This window comes from Phocoena phocoena, chromosome 1 (genome assembly GCF_963924675.1).
Source record: "Phocoena phocoena chromosome 1, mPhoPho1.1, whole genome shotgun sequence".
Classification (NCBI taxonomy): Eukaryota; Metazoa; Chordata; class Mammalia; order Artiodactyla; family Phocoenidae; genus Phocoena; species Phocoena phocoena.
In genome coordinates this window covers 183,297,597-183,323,663 of record NC_089219.1, presented here as the reverse complement: position 1 = coordinate 183,323,663, position 26,067 = coordinate 183,297,597, and the positions used below count along the sequence as shown (strand labels likewise).

The following is a 26,067-nucleotide window of genomic DNA, read 5'->3' as shown; positions in this document are numbered from 1 at the left end:
ATGATCGATCACAGCAGGAAAATGAATGGAAAAGCCAGCAAGGGTGAAGCAGGGAAAACAATGTCAGTTTCTCCTCATAGATTGTTTCTCAAAGTAGCAATTGCCAAAGGGGAGGGTGGCCCTAACACCCCGAGGAGTGAAAATTTGAACAGCCATTGTGCTTTTGGTGGAGGTCTTTATTTACCTGCAGTGCACCACGACAGGGCCACTGAAGAAGTTGCTGAAAGCGTTCACTCTCCTGCGCAGCTTGAGGAGCAGGTGAGGGTCTTCGGGGACCCCATGGTCTGGCCAGCTGGTGAACTGAATGTGGGTCACTGCTCTCCCAGTTGCTTTTTCTTTTCTCTAGCCAGGGGATAATATTTTTTTTTAGATGATTTTTTTCTCAGAGCAAACTATGGGACATAAGTAAGTGGAAGGGAGGAAAAGTACAAAAGACTCCTCGTGCAAGTTATTTTTCATTCATGATTACATTTTCCTTTCCAATGAATAACTAGGAATTGAGACATCACACAGGACTGGCATGCACCAACCAGTAAGCAATTACTTCCCAGGAAGGTAAGTAACCTATGGTTAAGTGTAGCTGAAACCACTAGGGACTTTCATGCTGCCAAGCCAAAAACAAACAAACAAACAAAATAACAACAATAAAACACAAAACAAGGGGATTGGTGGGTGGGTGTGAAAAGATACAAAGTAAAAGCCATTCTCACAGCTGTTTGAAATACTTCTGCTTGGTAGGAAGACAAACAGGATTATTGTCATATGAAGAAAGCTGATTAATTATATGATTAATGCTATATTTCTCATATTAGAAGTGTCAGTTCGACTGTAGAGAGAGAACTCAGGAGAGTCAGCTCCAGATTACAGCTCATGTTTCTCCCAGTTTCAAGGTAAGCACTAGAAGATACATAATTCATAATTCTCTGACCAAGTATGAAGAAGAACTACCTACATTTAGATAATGGAAGAAACAAACAAACAAACTTGGTTGGTTTTAATTTTCAGATAGGAGATAACTGACTTAATGAAGAATAGTAATGGCAGACTAATCAACATAACCAGGATGGTATTGGCTTCTACATTCTTGGCTTTAGTACATCATGTCTTTGGCCATGAACCACTGGTGGGATTGTTCCACAGCCTTCCAAGGGCATAGTTGTTAATGATGCCACAGGGCCTTAGGAGGCCTTGGGAGAAATAGGCAACTGATATTTTTTTCTTTCACAAAATGTATCTGGATCATATGGAAATACAATTTAGATTACTGAGAAAACCTGCCATAAATGGAATTCAGAGAAAATTTCAACCTTATCTATAAAGACTTCCATTTTTTGACATCTTTATTAAGATATTTTCACATTTCTTTAAAGTGTAAATGTTTTCATTATATTCACAGAGTTGTAAATCGTCACCACTGTCTAATTATAGGGCATTTTCAGGACCTCCCCAAAAGAAACCCGTACAGATTAGCAGTCACCTCTATTCCTGCTCCACCCACCTCAGTCCCAAGCAATCACTAACCAACTTTTTATCTCTATAAATTTGACTATTGTAGACTTTTCATATGAACAGAATCATATAATATGTGAGAAGACCACCATTTTAACTATTATTTAAGGCCACACTGACAATTTTCTTTTCGGAACTAAACATTTTATCTCACCTACAGAGTTAGAACTTTAGACTTCTTACAGTAGTCTCTGTGCCATTTGTATATATTTTCCATAATGGTAATAAACCCATTGAGACGAGGGACCATTTTATCATTAATTCAATAATGCAGTCATTCATTTAACACAATTGATGAGCTCTTTATACTTCAAGGGTCACAGCGTTATAAACACTTTTGATGTGATGTGGACAAACACTATTTTCACTAGTGACTTAACTTGACCCTGTTGGCTTGTATTGTTGTTCTAACCCAACTCTTCCTCCTGCAGTTCATTAAAAAATAATTTTCCAGATATATTTCAATGTCTCACATTTAATATTCCATAATTATATTTTTAGACAAACAGTATGAAAATTAAAATTATGTCATAAAGCAAACTCACATTTGCAATGGTCAACTTCTGAATGATGTAATCCGGGCATCTTTTGTGCTCATTGATCTCTACAATCACATCTCCAAAAACCCGGCTGCCCTCTTCCATCAATGGCCAGTATAATGCACACTTGTTCTATATTTTAAAAAATCATTAATGATTCCAGTTTTTCATGTAAATGGATTTGTTTATTAAGCATTCTTTGTAAAACAAAAGAAACAAAAATGTATTCTTTGAAAGTCTCAAGACATTTTTATAGTCTCCTGTAAACTGTGATGCTTGGAAAGTATTCCATTTCCCATTAAGTGCCCTGAAGTATTTCCTTCATACGACCCAGCAGAAGAAGGATGATCTTCCCAGGCTTAGCTGCATATTAAATGGGGACGTGCTTGGTGGTCAGCAGAAATGATGTGGTTGCGTGTGGTTAATTTCAGGCTGGGGGATGGGGAGGCTTTCACACTTCCTAAAGTCACGTTACATGAATTTTCATCTATCTGCCCAAGGTCTGTGTGTTTCAAGTATTAAAAAGTACTTGTGAAATCAGCCCATAGAAGTGTACTGAACTTAAAATAATACTGCAACAAACTAGGAATCACATAGGAGTCCAGCAATGAAGCAGAAACATTTAAATGTTATACTTATATACAAATATTTATATATGTGCATATTTAATTTTTCTACAAGTATGAAATTTTAAATCAAGTGTTATACTGATTCAGACAGAGAATGATCTGTTTTGTCATCAAGCGCATACATATGTGACTTTTCAAAATGCAATTCAACACTCTCTTTTCCTAACATCCAGCCTCCACCCTGTGAGTCCTGGACCTTTACCCTATGAACCTTCTGGGTCCTTACCTTGTTCCCTTCTTCACATCGAGTGACCATGACAATAACCGTGGCTTTCTGTTCCCAGATCATCCTCCAGAAATCATCAACAGTTTCATCCCTGGGACCTAGGGGGTAAACAAATAAAAACTGGTAAGAAATATCTCCTTAAAAGTGCAATAAAACAATTTTTCAAAAAGAATGTTGGACTCTCAGAGAAATTACCTTGTGCAGCAATGTATTTCCTGGGTTCTTTGAAACCCTGTTCAAAACACACACAGAGGTATATCATTTACTGAGCGCTCAGTTATATATTTACATGTAAAAGTATGAGATAGGGCAGTTGCCTTAGATCTGCCATTTCTTGGTTGTGTATTTCCCTGGGCAGTTTCAAATTAAAAGGGGGGATTTACTAACTCAATGGCAGTTAACTGTGTCAAATATGTTAGTCACCATTTACAAACAATATTCATGACCTTCATGGGTCTTTGCTCTATACCCTAAACAATTTTTAAAGCTAGATAGACTTTATCTTCATGTGGGAAGGTGCAGCAATTTATAAGCATAATACAGGCACTCCTATATTTTAGATCCTGCCAACCTTTATAGCACCATCTGCCAGAATTCAAACCTCCTTACCAGCCATAGAGATACTTTGGGGATTTTTACTCAATTTCTTTCAATAAATCTTCCTGAGGTTAGCCCCATACTTCTACCTCTTAACGAGTGCTGGGATATACCGCTGATTCCCTAGAATCCTTTTCTGCCACTCTAGATAAGAGATACAATAACTTTCATTTTATTACCTACAATGTCTGCTTTCTCCACTCTGGTTACCAAGGCAAAGAAGGAATAGAGACAGGTGAGACACTGTGCTAGTTTCTTTCAAATTATCTCCTACTCCTCAGACTTACCTCAGTGATCAGAAAAGCCCTTCAGAGAGATAACCTTTGCCCTTAGATGAAATTCAGTCACGTGGGCCACAATAATCCATGATTAATTTTAGTAACTTCTTGAAACTTCTATCTCATGATATAGTATTATTCATACATTCATTTATTCAACAAGTATTCATTGAGTGGCTACAGTCTGTCAAGTACCTATCTAAAATCTGGAGACATATTTTTTCCATGAGCTCCCAGGTCTGCTGGAGAAAAGTAAGTGTAACTCGATACTGTAATTACCATATTTATTTGAACACAAAATATAAGGTTTTTTTCCCTAGAGACTGTCTAAATCCTTATAAAATCTGCTCTTAATGACTTTACTTTGAAGAACAAGTTATTGTTTGGAAAAGACACTATACACAAATAAATTTGTTCAACGTTAATTGTGAAGGCCTGCAGTGGTCACCTACAGAATCAGTTAAAATAGAGGCCAAAATTATGACACAGTCTTAGTAATTATTTTTGGACTATGACCTCACATTTGAAAGTGTTAGTTGCCACTGTAAACAAGCCTTTTGAATATCATAAGAACAAGAAATTGCATTGTGGATACCAAGAGCACATGTCAGGGCAAGAGGTATGTGTTGCTTGGGATAGAATTTACAGGGACAACATGAAACAAAAATATAACAACTCTTTTTTTGTAGTTTTTTTGTTGATTTGTTTTTATTTCTACTGCCTTGGGAGACTGACCTAAGAAAACATTGGTATGATTTATGTCAGAGAATGTTTTGCCTATGCTCCCTTAAAGGAGTTTTTGATGTCATGTCTTATGTTTAAGTCTTTAAGCCAATTTGAGTTTATTTTTGTGTATGATGAGAGGGTGTGTTCTTTTCTTTTTTTTAATACAGCAGGTTCTTATTAGTTATCTATTTTATACATATTAGTGTATATATGTCAATCCCAACCTCCCTACAAAAACTCTTATGCATCAAACAAAGTTGATGGGAAGTAGGACATTGTACAGGTTAGAGGGCTGTCTCCAGACAGAATGCTTGAGAAAAAAACATCCTAGCTTTGCTTCTACTAGCAAAATTGGGAACACTTCAGAGTTGTTGTGAGAGTTCATTGAATCAATATATGTAAAGCACTTAAATTCATGACTGATAAATAGCAAATGTATAATAAATTGTATTATTATTATTATACAGTCATCATAATCATTAATGTCAAGAATTTTGCTCTGGAAAATCATCAGTTATCTCACAAAAGGACACAGAAGTTGCTTGTTTCATGAACGATTCAAGTAAAAAGGTTTTTTTCATTATTCTATAATTTTACATAAATTGTGTGTAGTGGACTGAATAATGTTCCCCAAAAAACTCATGTCCACTCAGAATCTCAGAATGTCACCTTATTTGGAAATAGGGTCTTTGTGGAAGATGAGGTCATACTGGGTGAAGATGGGCTCTAAATCCAGCGACTGGTGTCTTTTATAAGAGAAAGGACACACAGTGACACAGACACACAGGGAAGGAGGCCATGTGTTGACAGAGGCACAGAACAGGGTGATACAGCTACCAGCCAAGAAACACCAAGGATGGCCAGGAACCACTATAAGCTGGAAGAGGCAAGGAAGGATTTTCCCCCAGACCCTTCAGAGGAAGCATGTCTCTGCTCACACCTTAATTTCAGACCTCCAGCCTCCAGAACTGTGAGATAACACATCTTTGTTGTTTTAAGTCACTCAGTTTGTGATGTTTTGTTATGTCCACTCTGGGGAATTAATACACTGTCTAAATAAATAAATGAATAGATAGATAGAATTTGAACATTTTACTTTCTTCACTGAAAGTTTGTGAAAGCTTATATAATCATGTAGATCAGAACAAACAAACCAAACCTCAATTTCAATTGTTTTTTCTTTGAGAAAAATTTGAAATTACCTTATAAACCAGCATGGATGATAGTATGAGACAGTTTGTCAACTGTTTGATTGTCAAAAACAATTTTTGATAGTCACTGTTTTGGCAGTCTGTGTAGAAATAAACACTCATACTTTGCTGGTGGAACACATCTGGGTACAACCCCAGTGGAGGACTATTTGGAAATGTCTTTTAAAATTACAAATGCATATTCCCTTTGAGCTGGCAGTTCTTCTTTGAGGAATTTATCCTACAGATATGCTGAAACTCATTGAGAAGTAACATGAGTCAAGATTATTCATTAAACCATTGTTTGTAATAGTAGATTAGAAACCATATTTAACGCTTGTTACTATAGGAACTGATTAAATACCTCATAATGCAGCTATGCCAAGAATTACTCTAAAAATATTAAAGAAAGATGTAGAAATGTTCGGTGTTCAGAGCCAGCAACCTACAGCCTGTGGGTCAAATCAGCATGGCCTGATTTTGTAAATGCAGTTTGTTTTTCGGAACAGCCACATTAGGTATTGTTTATAGAAGTGTAGTCACTGGGCTTCAGAGCTGAGTAGCTGTGGCAGAGATGGTATGTCCGGCAAAACCCCAAATATTTGTTATCTGGTCTCTTACAGAGAAAGCTTGCCATTCCCTGCTTTTTACAGTGATATTTTATGTATCCAAGATATATGTTTTAAGTAAATGACGCATTATACAGAACAGCGTGAATATTACCTTAACATTTTTGGAGAAAGGAGGGGGTAACAAATGTTGCTGTTTTCTTGTTTGTGTATTAAAAAACTCCCGCTGGATAAATAGGAAACAACATAGAGGTTACCTTTTAAGGTAAGTGGAGGCACTGGGTAAATGGTGGATTGGGTGGGAGGAATTGTTTTTAAGTCTCTCTGTGTTTTTATACTGCTTTTTTTTTTTTTTTTAATTCGTGTGATGCATTACTTACTGAACAATTGTTTAATAAATTACATTTTTAAACATTTTAGATAAATTAACCATGCACTATATCCTCATACTGTTACTAATTGAAAAAGGGCAGGGACTTCCCTGATGGCACAGTGGTTAAGAATCCGCCTGCCATTGCATGGGACACGGGTTCGAGCCCTGGTGCGGGAAGATCCCACATGCCGCGGAGCAAATAAGCCCGTGAGCCACAACTACTGAGCCTGGGCTCTAGAACCTGTGAGCCACAACTACTGAGCCCGTGAGCCACAGCTACTGAAGCCCACGTGCCTAGAGCCTGTGCTCCACAACAAGAGAAGCCACCGCAGTGAGAAGCCCACACACCGCAACGAAGAGTAGCCCCCGCTCGCCGCAACTAGAGAATGCCCGCGTGCAGCAACGAAGACCCAACACAGCCAAAAATAATAAATAAATAAATTTACTAAAAACAAAAATTAATAAATAAATAAATAAGAAAAGGGCAAAAGTACCAAATTAATCAGAGCCTCCCAGTCCTATCCTCTATGGTGAGGGGCAAAGACGGGGCTCTTATGAGAAATACACACATAGATAATTTAGATAATATCCAGCGTATAACAGGTACAAGAGTATTTTAATTCTTAGTTATCATTCTGTTTGGAAAGAAAAAACCTATATTACTTAGCACCAATAACAAATAATAAATAACTATTCTTGCAAATATTAGTGATTTTGTTGTTTATATCAATGGCATTTATGATCTTCCTTCAAATCATTTCAAATAATATTTCTAAAAATTTTCCATGAGAGGATATATGTATAACTGATTCACTCTGCTGTACACCTGAAACTAACACAACAGTGTAAATCAACTATATTCCAATAAAACTTTTTAAAAATAAAAAATTTAAACAAATAAAAATTTGCCATGGCAAAGAAGGAGCTGAACGGAATGCATAGATACCAGAAGAATGAAAATAGTCAGAGACAAAATGATGAAGATATAAAACCATCTGGCTGTTATGCACTTTTTACTCACATCAATATAGCTGGCATTGATATAGTTGGACCCTGCCTCTCCATTTATGTCAGAGAGTTCAACACGGTTATAATCATCTGTTCAAAGAAAAGAAATATTAAATAAGTGAAATCATGAATAATCAAGTAGCCCAAATGTATGGAAATCCAGTTCTCGATGAGCACTTACAAGGAAGGATGTCAACGTAGCGGTTTTTATTCTGGTTAAAGGGTTTTCGAGCATCCTTGATAGAAAACTTGCCAAATACCCTCGGAATGCTCTGAAAGACACAAAGATCCTTTGGGTCACATTCAAGAAAAACCATTTCCCCTTGCCACTTATCCTTTTGAACAAATGACACCTCTTGGAACGTATTTCCTTTACACCGATGAACAAGTTGCATATGGTAATAAATGAATATTATTAGGAATTATGCAAAAAACACTCTCTAAGAAAAATGAATGATAGGCTACTTGGAAAATAAATCCCATGAAAGAGAGCAAATTTAGCAGTTATTGCTCTGCCACTTTAAAATTCACTGAAAAACACACTTGGATGATTACCTAGAGCAAAAGGACAAAATCAGCCAAATACGTTTCGAGATACAGCTTCATAACTAGTATTCATACAATGAAGCAGCATTATCTTGAAATGTTGACTAGTTTTATGATGATGATATTCTGGTCTGCAAATATCTGATAATAAAAAGCTGCTTTGACTCCATTGCACTATTATGTGGGATAAACTATCGAGGCAAATGGTTATACAATACATTTAAGGTGAATTACGTTGATAACAGAGTAAACTTTCTCATCACGTATCGAGAAGAGCACACACCTGGAATTCAGCCAGGAAGAGCCTCCCTTCATCAGCGATCTTTCTCTTGTAAGTTTCCAACAAAACATCTGCATGGATGGGCTCCACGTTCATCAGTTGCTTCTCATCATCTTTAAACGTAGTAAAGATTCACAACTAGTGTTAATGTCTCTCTTTCCCTTGTTCATGTAAATTTCATTAAATATATACCTTGGATTCAGTCCTTAGTGTTTTTCCTTTTCATACACATTCCACCTGGAAAATCTCACTCACACATAAAGATTCACCTGTAAACCTATGACGTCTAAATCTTGGGCTCCAGCCCTCTTCTGGCCTTTGTATTAATCTTTCCCTCTTATTCTCAGATTTTCCACCCAGTTATCCCATAGGGACCTCAAAGTCAAGATGTTCAAAGTAATTTTCCCTTGATTCTAGCATCTCAAATCTTGGCAAACAGGACCACCATTCACAAAGTCATTCAAGATGGAAACTTCCAGGTGATCCACGATTTCTCCCTCTGTCCCCGTATCCAACAGGTCACCGTGTACTTTCCATCCTTTCTGCCTGTGGTCATGCTCAGGACTCTTCTTCATCCACGTAAGGACGTCTTCCAGACTCCCCTTCCTGACTCCAGCCTGTCCCCACCCTGATTTATCTTTTAAACTGCCAGAAATTAATCTTCTGAAATACAAATACGAGCCTGCAGCTCTGCTTGTTGAAAAAAACTCACACTATTGTTTGTGCTCCATAGCCTATAGGCTAAAGTTTCAATGTCTAATGTGATATATGATCCCTTTTTATCATCTCACCTGACCCATCTCAACCACACTGTTTCCTACACTTGATTTACATCTTAGGCGTGAGTGTTCTCCAAGTGCATCACACACTTTCTTGTCCTCATGTTTCTGCACACACTGTTCTCTCTGTACATAGAATGTCCTTCCTCATTTTCTATCTACAAACAGGTTCCAGACCAAATATCACCACTGTGAGGATATATACATTTTTTGTTGGATTAGAAGCATTTTATGGCAATAACAATACTCATCTATATTGTAATTTTTTCTTCTTATTGTATCTATTTTAACTTGTGAAATACTGTAAACATATAAATAAGAGAATATGATGAATACTCTATACCCAGGACTCATCTTAATGTGATAATCTCTATAGTTGACTGTGAACAGATTGTGTTAATATTTTATGCCACCAGAGTGAAACTCATTATATGCCAGGCTTGTGAAATAACTTACTAAAGAACAAAATACATATTAATGTAAATAGCTGTAAGTGTATGTGAATACTGAAACAACTCCTACTATCCCAGGTATATCTGACTGTATTTTTTCAGTATTCATGTTAATTTCCCCTATTTTTTAGATGAAGAAAGAAGATGTCCATTAGGGTTGTACATTTATTTTTTTGTCTGTGGAAATTTTCTATCCAATCATAACTATCAAACTGTCCATGTATGGTTGCTTCTTTGGGTGTTTGGAGATTTCCGGCATTCATTAATTCTGACCTAGGGCCACCTTCGGGGTTTTATGGAGTTTGGGTAAGTTCTAATCACTCCAAGGAGCCATCAGTGTCAACTTTGAGATAAATACTCCTTGACCCCTGGCAATGGTGCCCCTCCTGTCTTAGGTGCCTGTCACTCTTGTGATCTTCATGCATCCCTCAGCCCACCTATAAAAACTAACCCTCGGGACACTTTATCTCCCACGTTAATTTGTTCATTGACACGTATTGAATCCACATGCCCACCCAGGTACTGGGGATAAAACACTAAATGGGAAAGGAAAGCCTCCCTGCCGTCCCAGAGCCCACATTCTAGACAAGGGAGGAAGATTAACAAACAAGAGGAATATAAAATACAGTGTCAGCAAAACTTTGCAATGGAAAATAAAGCCTATTGGGGAGCTCCAAGGAACCTGCCCAAAAGCTTCTGCTTATGAATTTGGGACCTGCCCTGGCAGAGGGAAACCCTTCCGAGACAAGTTAAAACCAGATAGAGGAGTTCTGAAATGTTTCCCGTCTTGAGTATGAAAAAAACAAACCATTTCCTATATTATAAACATGTTTTCAACTTCTTTATCTCCTGCCCTTTAAATGGATCAAAAATCACATTTTTAAAGAGAAATGAAAGAAGTACTGTAAAAGTTTTTAAGAAGAGAGAAAAAATGGAATATGTTTTCATTTCCTAAGTCAAATTGCCATCTTTTGTCATGTCCATCAATGTGCCTTTAGTGGGAACAGCCAGTGTCCCACCCTGGCAGGGACGTGAATACACTTGCACTCCTCATTTGTGTGGCTTTCCATCTGCTCCTTCCTCAATGTTTCCCCACAATCTTAGAAGACCCAGATTCCTGCCTTCTCCCCAATCAGTTTTCCATCTTCCATCTTTCTATAGCACCACACACAGTCCACGACGATGGTATCTATCAAATCTGTCATATTTGTCCACATGTCTCTCTTCCTCTGTTAGATTCTAAACCTTTAAGAGCAGAGTCTGTGGCCTGTCACTGACATATTTTCAGTGCTGGCACAATATTTGGCATACTCTGGGAAATGCATAGATCCTTGCTGGTTGAATAAATACATAACTTAAATTTCATCATTGTATCCACAGAGGAAGTCCAGGTTAGATTTTTTAAAATATTGAATTCTTATTTCAAATGAGTAGATTCAAATGGGAGGGGGATAATCACCAGTAAAAAATGTGCATACTTACCCCTTTCAACAAGTTCCTGCTGTTCATCTAAATTGCTGTGAAAATAAGAAATGTAAGTTTGCATACTCTTAAGAAACATAGAAATTAGTTGGCAATCAATTTATGTTTAATGAATGTCTTGAAGGAAGGAGGGAGTGGAGATGGGGAAGACAAAAAGGAAAAGGGCAGAGGATGGGAGGGGATGATGGGGGGGAGAAAAAGTGGGGAGGAAGAAACCAATCACAGGTGGTCAACCAAACTTGGATAACTGGCCACATTATTTTATTTGGAACCTCTTTGTTTTTGTAAAATGTAGTTGTTCCTGGACAGAGGAATGCATATCCTTCCCTAGATACTTCTCTCCTTTGTCATTTCTAGATCTCTGACCACTTTGTACTAAAAGAAAAGACACATTCTTTTCATTGGTTATTATTAAAGGGAATCCATCCAGTTATTAGTGAATGTAGAAAATATTAATATTTAATATAAACCAATAAGACCATGTGAAAGTCTTTGATCAAAAGGTCAGTGATGTCCTGGACTTAGTGCTGTCGTCTCTGAATTCACATTTTTCACTTAATTTGTTCCAAACTGGCCTCATAAATGGGTTTTCATCATTATTACTACTATTATTATTTTTTCATCTTAAAATCAACTCTTACCTGGATCTTTTCTTTTGCAGATCGTAGATTTTATAGAGAACAACAAGCAGGGCTATTGATGTCACAATAATCAGAAATACCAGAAATATGATCACTGCATTAGAATTATCTAGAAATGAAAAAGAACACATAAAGAGAGCTTATTATGTCAAATATTTTGCTGGATTCTTTGAAAAAATCACCTTACAGTTTAACGTTTTCATTTCTTTTTAAGTTTTCAAAAAATACAATTTTTAGAATGAGATCAAAGACAATACATTCCTGATTTTGTAAATCTTGCCTATATTGTTCAGAACCAATAAAACATTTCATATTTTAAGAGCGATAGAGCATAGAAGAGCAATTCTCTTCCTTCCTAACAAATAATGCCCTTTTATGAGATAGTATCATTTATATTTAATTCTCTTTCTTTCAGTCACTCCATTTTGAAGGGATTGAAGAGGTAATCTAGTTACAATTCTCAGAGAGAACCTCCTATAGTTTAACTTTATATGCAGAAGTAGGTAGCCTCTTAAGGGGATCAGAAAGGTCTCTGCCCCACAGAGATAAACCTGCTCATTGAGGTATACAATCAGTTATCCAAGGGACAAAATTATTTCATTCTACAGTTGGGATTAGTCTTACTCTGACCTGTATTTCCACTAAGGTTTAATGTGAAATCACACCCTTTCTTGGAGGAAGGGCAAAGAAAAGAGAGTGCATTGGAAATATCCTTTGCCTTGAATAAGTAGGTCATACTATTCGTCTGCAGTGAAAGTGTAGTAAAGTACCACAGAGGCATTAGGGAGCCAGACTTAGCTCCACCACTTCCTAGTTGGCACCTTGGACCAAATCCTTACTATCTTTGTGTCTCCATCCCTAATTCCTAAAATGAGGCTAAACAAGTTTGATTCACTGTAAACGTTTAGCACCATGCCTGGAGCATAGTCAGTACTAATTATTCACAATGCGCACAAAGTATTTTGAGTCTTTAGTGTATGTCAAACACTGATTTAGGTACTTAAGATGTCTCAGAGAACCAAACAGGAAAAGACCCCTATCCTCATGGGACTGATGTTCTGGGACGTAAGACAGACAGTTAAGACTATACACATTAAGTGAATGGTAAAGTAGGTTGGAAGATGATAAAGACTGGGAAGGTAAGGAGTTAGCTAAGGAGGTACTGGCGGATGCTTGTTCTAGGCACAGGTGCAGTTAGGTGAGAGCCTGGAAGCAGGAACATGTCCCGTGCCCAAGGAGCAGCAAAAATCCAGAATCCGGAGAGGCTGAAGTGGAGGGAGAGAGAGATGGGCAGCAGGAGATGCCATTTGAGAACATGGCCAGGAGTCGCCAGAGCACAAGGGTCAGGTTGGAGGGCCTTGTAAATCATTTTAAGGTTACATTGTTTTGTTATTGTTGTTTTTTGTTTTGTTTTGTTTTGTTTTGTTTGCTTCACTGCTTATCTTGTAGGATCTTAGTTCCCCAACCAGGGTTCAAACCCAGGCCCACTGCAGTGATAACGCAGAATCTTCACCACTGGACCACCAGGGAATTCCCAGTTACACAGGTTTTGGAGTTAAATGTGTAGCACTTGCAGGATTTTGAGTAGAGGAGTAATTAACTCTAATGTGTGCATTATACAGATCCTTAGAACCCCTTATTGAAAATGCCATAACCCAGGCAAAATATGACAGTGGTTCAGATGAGGTTGATGGCTCTGGAGTTAGGTGAAATAGTCATCCAGCGCTGCAGTGAACGGAGATCAGGAAGGCTGTGGGCAGAACAGCCTTCTGAGGGGAACAGAAGCTCAGTTTTGGATTTGAGAGTCTGAAAGAACAATTAGATGCCCAAGTGGAGGCACCAAGTAGGAAACTGGATATGCAGATCTGAGGCTCTCTTACCATAAATCTCACGAGAAAGGGGCTGGGACTGGACATTAATTTGAGAGTCTTCAACACAGATCTGTTACTTAAAGCTATGAGATTGACTAATTCACCAGGAAATTAAAATTGGATAGAAAGGAAAGAAACCCCAAGACTGAGTCCTGAGACACTCCAGTATTCAAAGGTTGGAGGAGAAAGATGGAACCTGCAAAGGGACTCACAAGTGAAATAGGAAGAAATAAGCTTTACTGTTGGGAGTTGCAGGGGGTAAAGAAATAGGGTGGCAGCCAAAGAGGAAATAGGGTCAAAAGAAATATTGTGGTCGTTGCTGCTTTTTGTTGGTTTTCAACAACTGCATCTTGATGAGACCCATCCAGCACAGGGGGAAATCATGATGCAGGAGAGAAAGAAGAAAACTGTTACATCAGGGGTTTTGGTTGACAGGATCAAGGGATTCAAGAGTAATTGCAAGAGAGTGGCTATGGATTATGGATTATGGATTAATGGTTAATCCATAATGATGGATTATGAATTAACATTGTGCACAGAGGGAGTGGAGGACCCAAGGGGATGAGGGGCTATCCATCAGGGTTCACTACCATGGCTATGGTTCACGGAGATAGGGAGAGACTTAGTGCTCTTACTATTTTCAATGAGGAAACAAATTCAACCCTCTTCAGTCATGTTTCTAAGGCAATACAGAAATTGTATGTTTTAGGCAGGGGTAGGCTGAGAAGACTGGGTGTTTTGAAGGAAATATATGGTGAGCAGAATTCCAAGATACACCGCCCAAGATTTCCAGGTCCTGGTTGCTTCAGAAAATACTAATCTAGGTACTGCTGCAAAGCGATTGTGCAGAGAGAATTCAAGCGTCGAGTCAGGTGGGACTGGAAGATAGGGGAATTGTTCTGGGTGAGCCCAAACTAATCATGCGTTCTTTAAAAGCAGAAGTCAGAGATCTGAAACACCAGGATCCCACACACTGCTCTGGCTTGAAGATGGAGGAGGCCAGGTGGAAAGAACGTGAGGGGCCTCTGGGAGCTGAGTGCAAGCCCTGGCCTGCAGCCCCCAAGGAAATTGGGTCATCGGTCCCACAACAGCAAGAAACAGGACTCCATTAACCTGGAATGACCTCGGAAACACTTTTTCTGCATATTCTCCAGATAAAAACTCATTCTGGCCAACATCTAGATTTCAGCTTTGAGCAGAAGATCTGGTCACATGGAGCTGGAATTGTGACCTACGGAATTGTGAGCTAATGAACGGGTGTGGTGTAAAGCCACTGAGCATGCAGTAATTTGTTGGACAGCAAGAGAAAACTAATACAAAGCATTACCTCCCTGTGATTTTGCCTGGAGACAGTCCGTATAGTTAGTTCAGCGTGGCTGAAGCCACAGCCTCCTCCCCTCCCTGGCTTCCTTCCTTCCTGCCTGTGGCTGACACTGGCTGACTCTTAAGCACACCTCTTTTCTCTTCCTTCCAGACCAGCTTTCCTTGCTGTTAAGTGTGTCCAGGTAACTGAGATAAGGGTAGAAGGCATATAAGCCTCTTCTGGGTCTGGTGTTTACCCCCCGTCTGGAGAGACACTTCACCTCGTTTCTTCTCCAAACTGCTGGCTGGATGCTGGTTGTCCTCACAAATTCAGAAGCCACGTGTGGGAGAAGTCAGCCCCTGTGTCAGCCTGGAAATTTGAATGGTGTGTGGAGCAGAACCCCACCCTCTACATGCCCACAAACATCCCCAATTGGTGTGGAGTAAGAAATAAATGTCTGTTTTGTTACTTCACTGGGATTTGGGGGCTTAACTGTTATAGCATCCATCGTTGCCTTAATTGATTGGTTTATCTGTTATAGCATCCATCGTTGCCTTAACTGATTGGTACCCCTCTTCATCCCATACTGACTGAGCAAATGCTACGTGCCCTAAAACTGTGACGGTCTCTGGGGATATGACAGAAAATAGGCATAAAAAGGTATCAGTTCTGAGGGAATTTTCCTTACCTTTGGGGGAAAAGAAAGGCTAGACAGGTAAATAAAATAATTATATATTTTCCTTATATTTAAAGGAAAATAATAGAGTGGTAAGAAAGTAAGGGGAACCTATTTTCTGTATGGTCCGTGGAAGACTTCCTGAGCATGAGACATTTCTCCTACAACCAGAAAGATGGAGTGACTCCGCCAGGCCAACGCCTGCCCAAACAGCGTGTCTCATGCTCCAGATGTCTCTAACTGGAAATTCATAAAAACAGGAACATAGAAAATTAATTTCAGATGGAGATTGTCAGATGTCAGAGCTGAGTCTGCATCCTGGCTCTGGCATTTCTTTGACTCTTAACATGGGGCAAAATGATTAAATTGTCCGAGTTTAAATTTTCTCATCTATAAAATGGGAATGATTTGATCTTCTTTAGAAAGGTGTTGTGAGGATGCCTATATACGTGTCATGTGTGTGTCTATATCTGTAACTATATTTATGTCTATATGTATGTATATCTATCAAGTGGGAAAGAGAAGACCAGCAGCACATACTAGAAATTTTGCAAAAAAACACACCAAATGGTGTTGAGTGAGCATTGCAATCCATAGCAATTAATTAGGGCTGTTGGTTCTATAGAAACATGACATAGCATCAGATGTACCGCCATAAATGTATTAATAATAGAACAATGAAGGCTTCAGATACATCTCGTGGCCTAAGACTTGCTCTTCTCTCTAGGAGCCCCTGTAACAATGACCGAGGCGAAGATCCATGATGGCAGACAGGATGGGAGACGGGGAGCCAGAGGTTGAGAGATTTCGACAAGTTTTGGAAGGTAGGAAGCAAAGGAGAGGAAGCCACAACCAGAGAAGCATGTGGTGACGAGGGACACACACCTTCCCAAGAACACCTGGGCCTCAAGCTCCCAGGCGCCATGGACAGTGGAAACCAATCAAAAGACCAAAATGGCACAATTGAGGGTCTATTTACAGAAAACCCAGGCATCTCTTGAAAGACACACCAGGGAGGAGGAGACACAAGCCTACTCTTTGGAAAAATTGAATGGAAGAGGTAAGAGTCTAGAGGTAAAATCAGGCTCCAAGTAGAGAAGGGAGGAGGCCCAGCATGGAAGTGAAGCAGGAGAAGCAAGTGTCTGCATGTGGAATGGTTGGACACTGGCCCTGTGCCCTCCCCTGAGGGAACCATCCCGCACCCTCCACTCTACCGCAAGGATCAGTTGTGGACTCATTTCTGGAGATTATAAATGATGCCGGAGAAAATAAATCAGTAACAACACAGAGAATCTCCTCAGTCAATACGGCCCCTTAAGGACCACAGAACTTCTAATCACCTTCTCCCCTGTGTCACTGTAACTCTGGTCAGACTGCCCATGAGAACGGAACTCTCAAAGAAACCCTCAACACAAAAGGCAGATGCCAAAATAATACATCGACTAATGATTCCAAAATGTGACTAAGATGAGCTCCAAAAAGACTGCAAAAAGAAAGTGGAACAAAGAAAACTTCCCAGAGATACAAGCCTCCAGGTCACAAAAGCCAATAGCATCCAGGAAAATAAGTGAAAAAGACCCATGTCAGACCAAGAATAAAGAGGAAAGCCTAAACATTCTAGAGAGAAAATAAAATGAGGGAACTTATGAAAAGAATGAGAAGCAGGATGGCATTAGAAAGTAATACTGGATGCAGGGGAACAAAACTGAAATACTTTAAATTCTATAGTTTTAAACTTAAAATCTATGCCAGAGCAAAATATTGATTGTGTTAGAATAGAATACAGATATTTTCATGCCTGCAGAAATTAGAATATTTTCTTCTTACACTAGAAGATATAAACCAGTAAAAAACAACAGCAACAACAACAAAAAAAACCATGAGATTCAAATGCAGCAATTTTAAAATGGGAAACTGATAAAGGAAAATTTTATGATGGTACCCTCAGAGAGTTCCAGAAGAAAAGGACCCCAGGAATTCAATTGGGAATGTTGTCAAAATGCAGATGATGGAATGTGATACCAAAGAAACTCAGTAATAAATTTCTAGCAGCTGTGCTTTTGCATTTCGAAACCCAAGCCCTCCCCTGGAGTAGATGTCAGTATCAAAATGTGAAGACATTATTTACCTCTTATGAAAATGCTGTTGTTAGCAAAGAGTTAATACTTTTTCTGCTTTATGGGAAAAAAGGAGCATAGGATAACCCTGTAGCTCCACTGAAGGAGAAATCTGATAAAGATGCAATAGTAGCTGTGTCACCAGGCAACATTGCTAATGTAAACGCAATCCTTGACTTCCAAACGGCATCTGGACAGGAGGGTTATGTATGAATGATGGTGTCCTGGTGGGAAGCCCTGGCCTTGATTTCCCTGAATGCACTAACCCCTGGCACATCTTGTTACCGGGCGCATCCCTGTTGGCACATCTGGTAGCTATGCCTGTGGAACTATTATAAGAGATACATGGGGCTTCTAAGCCAGGGTCGCTCCCACACATATGGCCTCAGTCTTACAGCTCAGTTGCCTCTAGAGGGTCAAAGAGTTCATAGTCCCTGGACTGCAGTGGGCAATGCTAGCAGGATTTTCTTGGCCAGACCCCCTTGCTGGCTGTGTTTCCCACTCTGTGTTTCTCTGAGGGAAATGGTGCCAGGCCTGGCTTATTAAGATAGGAGTTTGAAATGTCCAGTGGAGTCTATGACCCCAAGAATAAATGCTGACACTATAAATTATTTACATAATCAGAAAAACTCAATGAAGCTGTTGTTATAGTAAGGGCTTATAAAAGAAACGTATATGGAAATAAAGTCAAAGATACTTGGCTGAAGTTGTTTGGCATTTTACATTAGGAGCTTTTATCCTATAAATCTGAGCAGAAAGAACTACAACTTTGTATGGGACTTAGTAAAGCAGTTTGGAAAATAAGCTGTTTTTATATCTTCCCTCTTTGGAAAGACTCGGGAAAATGAAGCATGCACGTGCGGGTAGTTGACAAAGACGGAGAAGTGACCAGGTGACATCAGAAACAGCCTGTGTTTCGTAACACTGCACCGGGAGCTTTGAATTGAATTGAATTGAATTGAATTTACAAAGCTAACAAGTAGAGAAAACTTAAAGCAGTGTGCTAAGTCTTCTTCCTCCGCAGGCTCAGATCAACAAGCAACATTAAAACTCTAGAAAGAGCAGCAGACAATATCCCTTTTATATATGGAGGAAACTATAGAATTGAAAACAGAAATGGTGAAAAGGGGTCATTTTGGAGAGCAGAACAACCGGCGAGGGAAGGTGACACACGGCTTTCTTCATTTCAGTGATTTTTTTTTCTAGAGTGACCTTTATTTTGATTAAAATATTTTAAAATATTAGTGACCAAACATTAAAAAGCCACACTGTTATTAGGGAATGTGTATCCTAGCTCAGTTGGGTAAATCAGCACAGATTTGTATGTAACGCCTGCTTCTGCTAAGCAAATGCTTGAGGGACAGAATAAAATAAGGTGACAATTTCTAACACATACACAAAACAAACATGCTTGTTACTAACATGAAGAAATGCCATAAGCATAACCATATTAGTCTGTGCAGATAAATACTCTATGAATTATTTTATGAACTCTTTTAATAATTTAATATCTTAATTTGAATTTAAGATATTATATTTTAATATGGTGTTCACCTGTACATCTGTTTGCACACACAACTTAAAATATAATGTTTTTTGGAAAATATATAATAAAACATTTAATAACTAAACATGAGTAGGAATGTAAAATAATAAAGCTAAGTGCTACTATATATTTAATATAAATATAATAAATAGCTAAGTGATGACTTACAAGATGTTGATCGTGAAACAGTTATTGGATGACCAGAATATTCCCCATTGTGATAATAAACCTGAATTTCAGTAATAAAAGAGAAAATAGTTTTCTAGTGTAAATTTATGAATCACAATATAACACATACATATTTGTCATACATTGTTGTTTATTTTCATAAAAAATATACTGGTTAACTTTAATATAAAGTTGAAACTTCAAGATTATGTCAATACTTTATTATCAAAATGTTTTAAAGAAAATATTTACCAGTGAAAAAGATATAAAGAAATCTTAGCCCATTTAGCAATAATAATACTACTAATAGTTATAATGAGCAAGAATAAGTGAAAATGAAGGAATAAAATCCAACACATCAAAATGTTCATCATTTAAAGTTGATTCCCTATTAATAGGCTAACATCTTCACATTTCTTTCAAAAGGAAATTCTGCTGTATACTCTTTAGAAGAGTTATACATAAAACGTACAAAAAAGTTTTTAAGGCTAAGTGGAAACAATATAATGTAAGAATCACAGTATTTATATTCAAGTGATATTGAGTTCAGAAGGGTTAAAATGATCAAGATTGATGATACAGGGTAAACTCTACAGTGTAGACATAAGGAGTTCAAAATATTGAACACAATAAAGCAAAACAATTTAGATATACAAGGAAACAGCATGCAGCAGGAAAGCATTAAGAGTCTTCAGCAAAAAACCAGCTGAAGCAAAAATAGATCTAAAGAGTATTAATAGAAGAGATTAATAATAAATCTGAAAAATATATATCTAAGCTTTTACCCCATGGAGGGTATATAATATTCTCAGTACTCACAGAGTATTCATAAATATTTATCACACACTGAGCTGTAAAAATTACTGTAGATTCCAAAGGGCAGAAATTGTAAAGGACAATTATCCTTTTAAACTAATAATTAATTGCAATGAAAAATTCAGGAACCAGAAATGTAGAAAAGTCTCTTTAAAAAGATAAATTAAAAATTATTCCAAATTACAAATATATACTCTTTAGAAATTATCAATAATAAGAACAATCTACTTTAAAAATCCACTCATTAAATTTTATGTCAGTCATTGAGAAATTAGTAATAAGTAATATAGACATGGGATAGAGTCAAAATTTTACCAAAGAACAATCCATAGCTTTATTTATTTATTTATTTATAGTTAATAAAAAGGAAAAGGAGAAAGAAATAAATGGTCAAAAATCACTTTCAATGCCCAAACTACCAGAATATCAAAATAAACCTACAATAAAAGAAAGTAATTCATTAACAATTATAAAAACAACTGTATTAATTTATTAACCAGAGATCACAATGATGAATAAATCTAAAATGATTGCTCCCTCATGAAGGTATAAATGTAGCAGTGGATTCTGAAATAAACATAAAAACAAATTATGGGAACTGCAGTGAAGAAAACAAGAGGCAGCCTTTTGAAGAGTGAGGAAGAGAAAGGATAACTGAATAATTGTCTCCTAATTTGAATTTTGAGATTGCATTTTAATACGATGTTTACCTATATTTTTCCAGAATAACTTATCATCATTGACAAATGGGAGAAGAAAATTCTAGAAAGAGAGGAATGTTGAGTAAAGTGCCTAAAAGAGAGTAAAACCTGAGTGTTTGGAGAAAAGAAAAGGAAGCCAGTGTGCCTGGAGCTTCCTGGGTACTGAGGGAGGTGAAGTGAAATGTACGATAATAGGTAATAACAAAGTATTTCTTTTATTCCGACTCTTCTTTGGGAAAATATAAGTGGCACACCCACTCAAAAAGGGTAGCTACTTGAAAAGAACAGTAATATCGAAAGATAACGTAAATGATTCTCAAAGAATCCCTCTGTGTTAAAGGGACTAAAACACTTTTTTCGGTGAACAAATAATTCCTGCATTATTTAAAGTTATAAAACACAGAACAGGAAAATGTCTCCAACCTGTTTTATCAGGTTAGCATAACCTTCATACAAAAATGTGAAAAGAATGATGCGTGTCCCCACCTATGCCAGCGTCGCCTTTACCCACTTATTAAATGACCTCATTTATGAATGCCTATTCATAAAGGCTTAATAAAATATTAAGCTGTTGAGCTCAATAATACTTTAAAGGAATAATACACAATGACACAGCAGGGTTTTTTTCTTGGAATGTGACACTGGTTCAACATTAGAAAACCTATCACTATAATTCAGCATATACACCAATCACACCATAGCATCACAATGATGGCAGACCCAACATGGTACCATAAAACACATTTGATAAAGTCAAACCTACGTTTCTGGTTAAAAACAAAACAAGAAAGCTTATGTATACCTAAACACTTCTTTAAGTGATAAGAATGTGAAGCAGATTGTCAACATGACATTAAGTAGTCAACTGTGGAAATTCCCATTAAACCAGAAATAAAAGTGAGAGATTTGACTGAATAAAAATAAAAGGGGAAATTGTGTATGAGTTAAAGTGCTATAAAGAAAATTAAAAGGCAAACTATACACTGAAAACAAATTTGCAAGTCATAGGACAAAGAGTTTAATACTATTAATAGCCAAGAAGCATTCCCAAAGAAAACTAGACAAAGGAGCAGGAAGGATGTTGCTACAAGACAAATAACAAAACGATATTTCTCCTCAACGGTAAGTAAAGAAAATCCATAAAAACAAAAAGAGATGCCAATACAGTATTCCACCCACTAAATATCAAAGGAAAAGGGGATGCGCAGTGTTGGTGAGATTCTCCAGAGCAGTTATTTCACACACTGCCATGGGAACAGCAATTTGGTAACTTCCACAGGGAAAAGAAAAAGTATCATAAAAAAATCTCAAAATACATGTTAAATTCCTTTTGACCCAATACATTCATTTCTGGGAATTTATTCAGACAGAAATAATAAAAGACATATTCAAAGATGTTGTTATTTCCCAGTAAGAGTGTTTGCTGACTGTTGTCAAAACAGGCATAGTTAGTAGAATGTGATAAAGCCGTAAGATAGAATCTTACGCAAACATGAAAAACCAGTAGCGGAATATTTAACATGGAAAAACGTTCGCAATACAGTGACTTATGAAACATGCGGTTTGGCAGACGCTGTGCTCATATTAAGGAATTTGTGAGATCATGGAAAATCTACATCTGTCTCTCCCTCTAGTTCCTGGCACAGAGCTCCCCAAACCCTTGTGTCTCCTAACTGATAAGAGCGTTAGGAACATTTTTGTCTTTGGTTTTTGACCCTGATTCCTGACACAGAGCTGCAGAAAACCTTGTAACTTCCAGGGCGACAGTCTTTTACTCTATTGAGCTGATTCTGGGTGGGTTCCTGGATAGCTCGCACACGAGGGCTGGTCATTGGAAAGACCAAGCCATGACTAGTCTCAGAAGTTTCAGCCCCTCCCCTCCCCCAGTCTCTTGAGAAGGGAGAAGGGCTGAAAATGGAGTTAATGATTCATCATGCCTATGTGATGAAGCCTCCATAAAATCCCAGAAGTACTGGGGTCAGAGAACTTCCAGGCTGGGGAACACACTCACGCCTAGAGGGTGATACACTCCCAACTCCACGGGGACAGAGGCTCCTGCACTTGGGACCCTCCCAGACCCCACCCTACGTATCTCTTCATCTGGCTGTTCACCTGTATCCTTTCTCAAAACCTTTAATAAACTGGTAAATGATGTAAGTGTTTGCCTGAGTCCTGTGAGCTGCTTTAGTGAATTAATCAAACGAAAGGACGTGGGTCACAGGAACCCCTGATTTGCAGACAAATCGAGCTACAAAGTGGTGGGGACTTCCTACTTGTCATTGTCTTCTGACATAGGGCGGGACCAATCTTGTGGGACTGAGCCCCTCACCTGTGGAATCTGGTGCTACCTCTGGGTACGTGGTGTCGAAATTGAATGGACACCCAGATGGTGTCACAGATACTTGCTTGATGCGGGGAAAAACCTTCACACATTTGGTGACCAGAAGTGTCAGAAGTGAAGTGTTTCAGGTGTCCGGTTTTCTTTGGAAATGCTTCCCTGTGTTTCTTATAGTGAAGAACACACAGGAGATAGAATGAACTGAGGTTTTTCCCTACAGCAGGAGGAAAAGACTGAGTTTCCCCATTTTAGAAGTATACACACAGAATATGATCAGTGGACAGCGAGCTTATGGGTGAGCTTTTTAACTCTCTGTGTGCACTGCTATTTCCTTACATTTATTTCTGCTATTTTTTAATCTCAATGTACCTGTAAAAAATGTTTGTAATTTAAGAAGTCACATTAGTGGGCTTCCCTGATGGCACAGTGAGAAAGAGTCCACCTTCCGGGGCCACGGGTTTGAGCCCTGGTCCGGGAAGATCCCACATGCCACGGAGCAGCTAGGCCCGTGCGCCACAACAACTGAGCCCATGTGCCACAACTACTGAAGCCCACGTGCCCAGAACCCGTGCTCCACAACAAGAGAAGCCACCGCAATGAGAAGCCCGCGCACCACAACGAAGAGTAGCTGCTGCTTGCCGCAACTAGAGAAAGCCCGTGCGCAGCAACGAAGGCCCAATGCAGCCAAAAATAAAATAAATAAAAAATAAAAATAAAGTATTAAAATTTTTAAAAAAGTAACAGTAGTAAAGATAAATAGCCTAGATGAATAAAAGTTGTGGCAAAGGAATAATCTACTGTGCATGAAATGTTGTGCTTCTTGACATGGGGGCAATAATTTAGCTATAAGTAAATCACGTTAAAGGTCAAAAATAATCCAACAAAATATGTGTTGTAAACAACTGTATTATGTACTAGAGATGAAAAGTTTGGAGTCAAACTTTTACACTTTTAAAGTGTGATTCCATTAGACCTCAGAGCTTCGTGAGCACTGGTGTTAGTATTATTTAAATACTGCAGAATAACCACTATAATGTATATCAGTAATGTATGATTATGGAAATGGGGAAATGGTAATCTTACCTGAAATGTATATTCTGTTGAATATTGAAGACCTTCTACCGAGAATGTGCACTTTTGTTGTTCTAATTCTTTTCCAACCAACTTATTTCCAATACGGACGCTCAAATGGTACTTCCCTGTCTTGGGGCCATTAAAGTCGTCAGGAGGTTTACAGCTCACATTCATACTATTATCTGTCTTCCTTGAAACATGTAACTCATTGACCTTGCTTGGATCTATCAAAATGAAGAAATATTTTATTTTTAATCATTTGGTAAATGCGTATTTAAATTACTGGACGATATATGTGTACAGTATAAACTGTTTTAAGTGCTTATTTGGGTGTTACAGATGGGGAGGTTAGGACAGAACATACATAAAAAGCTATAACAAAACATCTGAAAATAAATTACACATTCATTTGATGAATATTAGCATGTAAGTTGTACTTGAAACTATGAGATTTTTTTGCAATTCCCCCAAAGAGAGTGGGTAGAAATAGAAAATAGAGAAGAAAGGAGTGGAGGGGCAGGGAGGGGAAACCCCAAAGGCCTACGAACAGTCCAGGTCCTCCTTTTGGAAATGCTTACATGACCCTGGTGATACCTGGCTGGATTCTTCAGCAGCAATGAATCATCTTTGTTTCTGTGATAGCATAGACTTTCAGGAAAATAACAAAAGCATAACGCTTGAGGACCTGGACTTTTGAAACCAGAACTTAAATGACATTAAGAGCATTTTACATCTGGTCCTGAAGAGGACAATTTTTCTGTGTGAGCCTGGTGCCAGGTAGGGTTTCTGGAGCCATAGCTGTTGCCTTACACAGGGGTATTTCTTCTGCCCTGACCTCATGGAGTTCACATTCACCCCAGAGACAGATCTAGCTTTGGACCTGGAATCTATGGAGCCATCCCACGGGGGCGGGCAAGAGCCAAATGAATGTAAAATGTGACATAAAATAAAGTAGTATGTAGTTCATTGTAATGGAGAAGAAAATGCTGACAAAATATTGTTTCATGAGGTCATGCAAGCAGTGGATGCTTTGTGAGTGAGGCGTTCTTGGGTGTCTGATGGCAGTCGATATTTCTAGAGAATAAAGAAAACAATAGATAACGCATTTTTATCTAAGTTGTTTAGATACTTAATTGCCTGAAATCTTATAAATTGTACCTGTTCATATGCCCTCAGGCTTCATTCTTACAATTCTATGATTATACCTGAAGGATACAGAGAAAACCCAGGATGAGAGTTTTTAAATTGTTGTGTTTTAAATTATTATAAACCCTAGATGTTAACAAATGTGCCAGGTCAGTGTGTTTCTCAAATGAAGCATAAAGGTGGACATGTTGTTTTAACGGTTTAGACTTTGCTGTTCATAGAAAAAAGCATTAAAGCTTATAACTTACATGTTGCTGTCGTTTCAGCTACACATTTCACATCAGTTCCATTACGTTTCACTCTTCCATTGACAGAGGCATGTAATGTTATCTCATACTTTGTAAAAGGTTTCAAATATTCCAAATTAATTGTATTTGTGGTTTTATTCAGAGTGTGGCATCTTTCTCCTCAGGGGAAAAAATGGAAACTTTTAGTAAGTCATCAAAATTTAAGATTAGCACATATTTAATTTAGTGTCTACAGTAAA

At 38.1% G+C, this 26,067-nt stretch overlaps 1 protein-coding gene across 1 annotated transcript in view; it reads right to left on the bottom strand.

Moving 5' to 3' along the window:
• Positions 1–26,067, bottom strand: part of PTPRC (protein tyrosine phosphatase receptor type C) — a 122,148-nt gene that overhangs the window by 13,682 nt on the left and 82,399 nt on the right. The window contains exons 14-25 of the mRNA XM_065871958.1: positions 25,829–25,987; positions 24,444–24,658; positions 19,506–19,566; positions 11,825–11,933; positions 11,184–11,218; positions 8,474–8,583; positions 7,826–7,916; positions 7,658–7,734; positions 3,099–3,135; positions 2,904–3,001; positions 2,055–2,180; positions 185–342 (exon numbers count right to left, since the gene is read on the bottom strand). Coding sequence (XP_065728030.1) covers positions 185–342; positions 2,055–2,180; positions 2,904–3,001; positions 3,099–3,135; positions 7,658–7,734; positions 7,826–7,916; positions 8,474–8,583; positions 11,184–11,218; positions 11,825–11,933; positions 19,506–19,566; positions 24,444–24,658; positions 25,829–25,987 — 1,276 coding nt within the window. The remainder of the gene's footprint in view (positions 1–184; positions 343–2,054; positions 2,181–2,903; positions 3,002–3,098; positions 3,136–7,657; positions 7,735–7,825; positions 7,917–8,473; positions 8,584–11,183; positions 11,219–11,824; positions 11,934–19,505; positions 19,567–24,443; positions 24,659–25,828; positions 25,988–26,067) is intronic.